Raw genomic sequence first — 9,886 nt, 5'->3', positions numbered from 1 at the left:
AAACTGAAACTGCTACCGGTATAAAGGTGAGCAAGCATGGCTGTTGTTGTGCCAAAAAAACAGATGAACATTAATAAAGGCACTAGATTCACATTATTAATATGTAACTAATATAACAAAGTAAACAGTGAGATGAAACAAAAGAATGAGATGTCGTACAAGTTCATATGTGTAAAACCAAGAGAGTCTTTACTTTTGGCAATATAGTGTCTATGCATCTTGTCTAAATTTCCAGAAAATAATTGTCTCAAAATAACATCAACCCACTTTTCCATGGATTTTATATAGGAGGACGCATGATTCAATACTGAGGCATATTCTGCTTTCCTTGATTTAGATGATGAGAAAAAAACTGATTTAGGAACCATATTTTGCTGCTATTTTGGATTATGCATGCATTGCAAGCCGCTTGCCGGTCCCTTTCATCCTTAGTCATGCTTTGGATGTTCTCTTTGAGGAGATGCCAGCAAGGGGGCGAGAACACAGGGCCCACCAATGCAACACAAAGCAGCAGGGTAGAATATGACAGCAGTCTTTGGCAACAGGAATGAGGAGAGAGAGGAAGAAATGCAACCTCGTTGATACGGGGGAGACAACAGTATGACCCAGTTACATACAAAGCCTCCAGGGAAGGGTCTCGAGCGCTCATGTGCTGATAACAGCATACTGCCGAGTACTTCCAATGTCCATGCAAGTTCAGCTGGTGAAGGAAGGTCAAGAGTTGTAGAGGTTAAGGAGCGACAGATCTGAGGTTTCACACACCAGTCCCAGAGATCTGAGGCCACACACCGTCACAGAGGGGGGTTTGGCTCAGTGTGACCTACATTTGCATCGGAAGAGGAATTAACGGTTTGTTGCAGACGCATTCTCGTGACAGTCTGTGTTCCTACAGTCTCTCTGGATTTCCTTTAGTGGAGGGAGATCAGTAGTTACAATGATGGACATAAGTGAGACACAAAACTTGGAGAAGTGGCAGTTTGAGAGGACTACCATCAGGACTTCCTTCCTACAGGAAAACTGAACTAAATTAATCAAAACAGTGTGTGTTCATCACAGCAATGCTAAAACAACACAAAGGCATCTAGTTACACTGGATGCATCCAGAACACATCAGCTTAGTTAGCAAAATTAGGCTAAGACTGCATTCACACCAGCCCTGATTAGACCGCTTTAATCAGACTAGTTAGTTTGCCTGAGAAGGTCTGGGTCACTTGAGGATGTGTAATCAAACTCTGATGCGAACTTGATCTGGTCCAAGTACAAATCTCAGCCTTGGTTCATTTGGAATAAACTCTGGTGCTGTTCAAATAAATATGTGAAAGCCAAGCAGACTGGAGACCTCTTCAAAAGCAGGAAGCAGACTACAGTGTAGAGAATGCTGGGTAAAAACAACCCAAAAAATAACACAAACAGAAAAAATGACTCGTGGTCTTTTACCAAAATAAAAAAGAAGCCCTACAACAAAATACAACACTACTTCACTACTCCAGTTCATTTTGTGTCTTCTTCAGAGGTTTTTGTGCCATTTCCTTCAGCAGTTCTTGGTGCAGCAGCCCCTCGGGCGAGTGGGGTGCGAGGGGCACAGGTTGGGTTGTTTGACCCAGTGCAGCGTGAAAGCAAACTGCAACAACTGAAAATGTAACTAATTTAGCAAGTTTTGGTTCTCAATCAAACTGAGTCTACTGGACTATCAGGTATGAAAACATCCTAAACCTGTTAGTCGTCTAGATGTCAGATGGGAACTATGCCTGAGTAGGCTGAATGCGATCTGTCGTGGGGCGGTTTGAGGAGGCGGGTCACTGTGTGGTTGTATGGCATTTGGTCCCAGATCGACGCCAAGCTCATTACCACTTTTCGATCTTCAGTTCTGCTGTTTTACCTTTAAAAAAACAGACGACGGGCGTGGGATGAACACAACAAGGAAGAGAAATGATGGATGAAAAACGTTTCCTCAAGAGAGATGGACCTCCATGTTAAAGGGGATGGAGCTGGGTGGGGTGCTGGAGGTCAAAGAGGGGTAAAGACCCCCCAGGACCCATAGCACAAAGTGTGCGGTGTAGGAGGTGTTTGGGGGATATCTGCACTGTCACGGTGCTCAGCTAATTTCCATAAATAAATGAGGGACGCGTGCCCTACCGGGTCATGCGTTGAGCTGGCAGCTGCTGTCTTGTTTGACAGATGCTTTTGTTAGATGTCATGGAGGGAGCAGCCCTCTGTCTGGAGAGACAAATAGAAACTCTTTGATTTGATTTACTCTGGTGCTTCATTTCTTACGCTGCAGGTTGTTTCAGTTGCTTCGTATCAAATGATTTTCCAGGATGGAAAACTAGAGTCTGACCTGTTTAGCAGCTTTTTTTTATGACTGACTGTTGACTGCTTTCTAAAGTTGGGGCTGTCACTGATGTTAGGTATAACATCTGTGCAAAAAAACAAGTCTGGCATTGACTTCCAATATAGACAGATTATCATTCCTGAAATGAAACGTCAACTCTTCAGGAAAATGGTCGTGTGCTTGTTGAATATTTGTGCAACTCGACAGTAACAATCATAAATGCAAGTATGAGAACCTCCTTTGAAGATATGTTCAGTTTCTTTCTAATAAAATCTTGGTGCTTGTTGCAAATCTTCTGACTACCTGGAGTAAGGAGGCTGAAGAGTTTAAAATGCTGATGCCCCAATGGACATTGTTTCAACTCCAACTGAAAAGGTTATTTACTTTTATTTTCCTTCTGAGTTAAATTCACCAGCTTGTTCCTTTGTCTTTACTATTTATGTAGTGCTGCCATCAAGTGGACATCTGTGTTATTACTTACTAAAGAAATCCATCCATTCTATATTTTATTATGCATTCTTATTATACATCTTTGATTTGTTCCGACTTAGAGATACCCTGTATTTGATAGAATTATCTATTTTTTATTCTTTTTTTGTTTACTATTTGTAATGTTCCTTAGGTTGTCTATCTAGTTAGTTTGATCATTGATAATGTTTTTTTAATCTGTAAATTTTATTTTATTTTTAAAGACAAAGACAAAACAGATGGTACAAGGCTACTGTTTTACTAAATTCCGATCTGAAGTTGCTGAAGATAATTATAAAAACGTAGCAAAGTGGACTGGTAAAAGTGCATCCACAACGGGGGGAAATCCCATTTCATTATTCAGGTGGACCATAAACAGGGAATTTTTTTAAGAACAATTTTGGGGGGGTCAGCAACACACACACGCACACACCAACAGGTCAAAGTCAGATAGATGCTTGTTGTTCATAGGCTACTCTACATGTGTAACCAGGGCCGTGCAGAGACCACTAAAGGGGCAGGTGCTCAACAACATAAAAAGGGCACATCTAACCGCATTCTAGGACAGAATATTAACAAAGCCACACAGCTTTCAGAGTTTAATAAACAATGATAAATTACAAAAATGTGACATATACAATCAAAGCTAACGAACATCTCCATATAGAGCATAACACTATGCATATGTAAGATATTTTATTAGTAATTTCTTTCTGCAAGTCTATTTTGTTATAGGAAAGTATTGCAATATTCAAACCCGCAATTTAGCAGGATATGTAAATCAGAGCTGGACCACCAGACATATTTTGTCTTTACAGAATTACACTATTAAAAATATAAACAAGGGCACAATGCAACCCTATAAAAAAAGTGCTGCCTGTTTGCTGCACTTGCAGTGGAGATGAAGATGGTCCATTCAGGAAAGCAGAGCTGCATCAAACTTTAACGTGGAACTGCAGAAAAAAAACAAAAGCAAAAATTGAATTGTTAATGCATGTCACCATGAGAAAAGCCTACTGAGTTTTGCTTAAAAAAAACTTTTAAAAAATTTAAATCACACATTTGAAACTCATGAAGTTAACCTTTTTTGCAAAACAAACTTATTTACGCTTGTCAGAAATATTTTCTTGCTATTCGTTTGTGACTCAAAGTTTTGCTTGTGATTCTCACATGACGTCTTGAGCAGGACATAAAATCAAAACAAAAGATTTCTGATGTGTGCAAATAAATGTTTATGTTTGGTAAAAATGAGTTATTTAATTAAGAAAAGTATTTTAAACAAAACATTTTTTTAAAGAAATCATTACAATTCCAAAAGTTTCGATTACAATTTTATTTTACTTAACTGAGGTTAGTTTTTTTTTTGTTCTATTGAATAATTGGGAAACAAATTTAACTTCATACTCTGCGAACCAGACCCTAAACTTAAAATCTGGGTTGAGTTTTTCCCCTTCATTAATGTCACTTTTATTACATACATTGTATCTATCATGGTAATTCGGGGTGAGTTATTTTTAATTCTAAATTAATATCCTTGTTGGACTATTATTTAAGTGTTATTTTCCTTCAAGATACATTTACCTAACGCTGGAATAAATGAAATGTACATTATGCAGCAAAGGAAATTAGAAGATCGGACATATATTCATTATGGAGATGATCGGTTTTGGACGGGCGGTGTGCCCTTATTGCATAAGCAATTCTAAAGAATGACTGATATCATTAAAGATACTGGGGAGAAGCTTTTTACTTATCTTGCTTTGCTAGCAAAGTCATTAGCTAGCAGCTAGCTAATAGCACAACAACAACAGCCTAATGTCTGTATGATAAAAATACTGAATCGATAGATAAGAACAGTTTYTCCTCACCTGGCTGTCTCCTCCCGCTCAGTAGTTCTTCAGAGAAAGGCAGACGCAGAGGCCTGTCAGTGTCTGTTGTATTTCATTACCTCTCTGCTTAAACCGCGACTCCGAGCTGAAGCAGAAACGATACTTCAATGTTTTCTGTCATCTGACAAGAAGCAAGTTACTCCACTTTAATCACCAAAAACGTTTTTTTTTTATAATTCACCAAAAACTGTTCTGTAATCTGGAACGTTCGCTACATTGAGCTCCGCAGTTAGCCGCCTTATCTCACTRCSCGAGAGGCAACTGCGTCATGCGTCACGGGCAAAAGGTCAAAGGTAACAAGGTGACTGGCTTATTATGTTGTACAAAAAAGAAACAAAAAAACAAAGAATTTTAGCACATGTTTTTATGTGTCAGAAGAGGGCTTATGAAATAATAATACAAAAAATAAAGAATAAAAAAATTTGACCCAAAGGGCACTTGGGGGCAAGGAGCAAAAAGGGCAGGTGCTCAAGCACCCCCAGTACCCCCCTCCCCCTCCCTGCACGTGCCGTGCCTGTGTGTAACTATCATTTATAATTAGCTTATATTGTACCAATGTTATTAGGGCTGTTTTAACGTTACAGGAGTAGCAAACGTATTTTCATTTTGAAATGCAGAGTGGTATTTAAGGGTTCTATATTATTTTAGCTATTTGACATCAGCTGTAAAACACTAAATTTACAGTAAACAAGATAAGCTTAATATCTTATATTTCTGCAGAAAGAGTTTAATCTATTAGTTGTGTATGATCTACAAAAATAATGTAGAAATTGTTTATCCATGTTAAATAGCATGAAGTTTGTATTATTCAATGCTATTAAGAATGTAAATGTATTTTTTATCATGCTAGCTTTTTGTTCTTGGGGGCCCCCTGGTGGCGTAGCAATCGCTTAACTCACATGTGTGACTATTACAAATCCATATAACCTATATTCAGTGTATGATTTGAAACCTAGAGTTATTTATTTTTTCTATACTGAAATGTAAAATCTAACCATAAGGAAAAAGAAAACTGCTTTAGTTGAGTGTCTCTGCTGCCCCAGAGGGTCCAGTTTCTCATGCAGGCAGCAGGAAGCAGAGGCCTCTCCACATCCTGTTTGGACATGTGGACCTCTAGGCTGCTGACTCCAGGGAGGAGCATGTTTACATGTTTGGCTTACAAAGATACCCAACATAACAGCTGTGTTTACCTCCATTAAATGAACTATTAAGAAGTGAGGCGATCTGCCTCTCCAGAAGTAGTCTTCTGGTTAACAGTAGCACATCGGTTACCACGGAGATCAGTTCTGTAACGAAACCCTACTCTAGACCAAGGTTTAAGTTTTCATTGTCGACTCAAGAGTCACCCAGAAAACTTTTGTACATGCATTCATTCATCTTCTGTATCTGCTTTTTCTTGCAGGGTGAGGAGTGTGTGGTGTTGCTTGTTCCCAGCGGTCACTGGATGAGAGGTACGACCTGGACTGGTCACCAGTCCTTCAGGGCAGCACAAAGACAAACAGGACACCCATGCACCCACACACTTATACCTAAGGACACAGAGAGACTAATTAACCAGCAGTCATGTTAGGAAGGAAGCTGGAATACCTGCTAAAAACACAAAACATTCACAGGAAGACTATGAAAGACAGCAGACTGGGATTCAAACCCAAGACCTTCTTGCTCCATGGCAACAGTTCTACCAATGCAGCATAAATGTAACAAGATTCATTGGGATATTCTAATTGATAACACTTTATTTGAAGGGGTGTGCATAAGACTGACATAACACTGTCGTAAACATGACATAACACCTGTCATGAACATAAAGAAGTCTTTATGTTCATGACAGTTGTCATGAAGTGCCATTGAATATGACTGTATTAACAGAAGCAGAGCATATCTTCAGCACTTCTCCCCTTTTAAACACAATTAAAGCTGCTATATGGAGCCTTAAGTTGTTATTAGCACATTTAGCAGCACATACATGAGGTTAATTGACAGCACTGAGCCCCTCCTCCTGGCTCTGATTGGTTGTTTTTCAGCAGGAGTGGTGTATTTCTGCATGTGGGATCACAGGGAGAGAGCTTAATTTCTTTCTGATTATATGTCTCATATTATGCTGTCACGACATGGTGACAGTTTTAACAAATATGTTTTAAGGAAAACATTGTTTGTCGAAGTTACCTATTTGATATTTAACTGCTAAATTGTTCTCCAAACTCGCTCTGGTTGTACTTTAACCTGAGTTGGCTGCAGATGCAGGGATCATGTAAACCTGGCAAACCTGGTTAGTTACATAACACATTTGGAGTGCTGACCAGTGACCTCCTTTCTCCCTTAGGAGAAAATTAGCAAAATGATAGAAAATTAGCATTTTGCTCTATATTTAAGCATTCAGTTCATTCCTAAAGTTACTGGTCTTGTCAATTGGACCAACAGAGGAGTATCTGAAGGTTAACCTGTGCTGTTTTTGTGTTTTGTTGTCCTTATTTAACCTTTCCAGGCCGACTGTTGCTGCTGACTCTTGGCTGCCATGCTGAGATAAAGGCGGCTCGGTGCCAATCAGAACCTGTTAGTCTCCCTTCTTACCCACACAAAGCTCCATCTGAAGGACTCCGGCTGCCCAGAGGCCTAATTAAAACCTGGAAGGGGGCTGTACGTTGCTCTTGTCTTACTTGAAACTGAACCCCCTCTCTGTTTTTGCGAGTCCTCTCACACACTCTTCTCGATTGTTTATTTGTCCCAATCTGATCTCTCTCCCCTCCTCTAAGCTCTGTCCCTCTCCCAGCCTCCTTCCCCTCTCTCTCTCTCTTCCTCCCTCTTTCTCTCTGCCTTTGTCGCCCGCCCACCAGTTGATTCCAGCTCAGTGTCAGGAGGCGACGGGAGAGAAGGCCAAAGCAGACTTTTTCTCACCAAGCGTTGCTGCTTTTCCTGCTGCACCTTCCAGTCTCACCATCACCGTGAGTATGCAGCTTTGGTCGCTCACACCAACAAATGGAAAGGAGCTTAATGGGATAAAACCAGGAATAGACTCCCACCCACCACCACCCTTCAACACAGACCCGGTCTCTGTGTTGAATCCCAAGAGGATGGGAAGAGAGGCGGACGTGCAGGGAAGACAGGATCACAGATTGACCCGAGAGATTTCTAGAAATGATTCAGTTTGAGAAGACTAAAGATTAACTGAGAATGTAGAAAAAATAACTTATCTCTGCAAGTTCTAGGATTTTTTTTTTCTGTCCTTGCAGAGATTAAACAACAGCGTAGAAATGTAAACATGAAGGCTCGTTGGTAATCCAAACATTTAGACCTCTAATGTGTTTCAAGAAAGAGACCAGCTCTGAATACTGTGAAGAACAAAGTCTTAATGTCTCTAGTTAGTTTGAATTGCACATTTGAAACCAATGTCTGGAAAATCTGGTAACCTGGAAACTGGACCTTTCTCCCCCTTGGATCAAATCCCAGTTCAAATAAAATGCAGCAGATTTACAATAAATGCTTTTAGAAGTACACCTTACAGCAGGAGCCAAACACAGTTCACATGATACCAAGTTGGACAGCTGTCTTTAGAGGTGGTTGATGTAGACCAACATGTTTCTACATTTTGACGTGTAAGATCTTTATCAACAATTATACTTTCTTGAAATGGAACATTTTAGGCACAACACAAAGTATTTTCTTTTGTTAACCAAGGTTTTGCTTTCAATTGATAAGAAGACCGCAAACATTCGGTGGATTTTATTTAAAAGTGTGCCTCTGGACATAAACACAGCTAAATCCAGTAAGTGTTCAAAATGTGAGTGACCTCCATCCAAAGCTAACCTTTCTTTTGGTGCTATTCTGTTATTTGCATTAACATTTTGCATGTTTTGTTTATTGCAGGAAAAACTAAAAGAAATTCGCAATCAATGTACTTTTGCATTTCTAATTTATCTATGTAATTTTTGTGACCCTTGAGCACTTTCAACTCGAATATTTTCACATTCTCAGCAATATATTTTTAAAAAATGAATTAGAAGACATCACCCCAGTTGTAAAAGTCCCTGCAGCTCAGAGGATAGACTTTAAAATACTTCTGTTTGCTTATAAATCACTGAACTACTTACTTAGCACCAAAATACATTAAAGGTCTGCTGTTGTTTCAACCTTCCAGAGGTTCTGATTCAAATCTAGAAGTACAGAACCAAACATGGAGAAGCAGCATTCAGCTTCTATGCACCACAAATCTGGAACAAACTTCCAGAAAACTGCAAAACACCTGAAACACTGAGTTCTTTTAAATCAAGCCTAAAAGTCCTCCTGTTTAGAGCTGACTTTTCTTAACATCAACTGGAACATTGACTAACATATTTGATGTATTTTTTTGCTTGATGATTTGACAAAATATGTTGATTGCTTGTTTCATCATCTCTTACCATATTCTGGTTTTTTAACCGCCTTGTAGCTGAAACACGCCATGTTGCCTTGACTTTAAAGAAACAGAAGATCCAATTCTTCTAACTGAATGTTATTAAAATCTCAGGAGACATTTAGCTGTGAGCTTTGGGGTGAAGTTTAGAGCAAGAGCAGACGCAGTAACGGCAGCAGCAGCCGCATCTGGAGTGTCGCATGAGATAAGGCAGACAAACACAGATCCGTGTTTGCGAGCAGCACCTGGCGATCATCACTGCTGCTTCAAAGCCCCTTGTTTAAAGAACCCACACTGATCAAACCTAAAATACCAAACATGGAAGTAAACGTGACCAGGTGGGTTGTAGATTACAGCGTCGTGTGTGATTAACGGCAGCAGACAGCGAGAGCCTGGCGGGTAAAGAAGGGATTTGGGTTCCTGCCAGGACACCTTTCTGAAGCTCTTAGCCAGATGATCATGCGTCACTGTTGTAAATAACAACATGACGTAGCAAAGCTTTGACATTTAAAGAAAGCATTAAGCATTGTGACAGCCAACACACGTGTAGAAAAGTTGAGTTTAACTTTATAATCTGGTGTCTTCGCCTTAGATATCTCCATGTTGTGGTTACTGTTCTTCTGTTCTTGTTTGAGATGAAAATCCAACTTTCTGCTCATCGTGTTGCTTTAGTTCCTCTGCTCAAAAATGTCAGCGTTCTGAAATATGAATAATAGGAAGGAAGGAAGGAAGGAAGGAAGGAAGGAAGGAAGGAAGGAAGGAAGGAAGGAAGGAAGGAAGGAAGGAAGGAAGGAAGGAAGGAAGGAA

General features: G+C 39.8%; 1 protein-coding gene across 2 annotated transcripts in view; it reads left to right on the top strand.

Annotated features, from left to right (window-relative positions):
- Positions 1 to 6,118: 6,118 nt before the first annotated feature.
- cox4i2 (cytochrome c oxidase subunit 4I2) overlaps positions 6,119 to 9,886 on the top strand; it is a 7,427-nt gene continuing 3,659 nt past the window's right edge. For both annotated transcript variants that reach the window (XM_008412821.2, XM_017305827.1), the window contains exons 1-3: positions 6,119 to 6,140; positions 7,175 to 7,326; positions 7,443 to 7,631. In XM_008412821.2, the coding sequence (XP_008411043.1) occupies positions 6,134 to 6,140; positions 7,175 to 7,326; positions 7,443 to 7,631 (348 nt within the window). In that variant the 5' untranslated portion in view covers positions 6,119 to 6,133. The remainder of the gene's footprint in view (positions 6,141 to 7,174; positions 7,327 to 7,442; positions 7,632 to 9,886) is intronic.

This window comes from Poecilia reticulata, linkage group LG7 (assembly GCF_000633615.1).
Source record: "Poecilia reticulata strain Guanapo linkage group LG7, Guppy_female_1.0+MT, whole genome shotgun sequence".
Classification (NCBI taxonomy): domain Eukaryota; kingdom Metazoa; phylum Chordata; class Actinopteri; order Cyprinodontiformes; family Poeciliidae; genus Poecilia; species Poecilia reticulata.
Note: the sequence above shows the minus strand (reverse complement) of the source record. Positions and strands in the feature narration are given on the sequence as shown.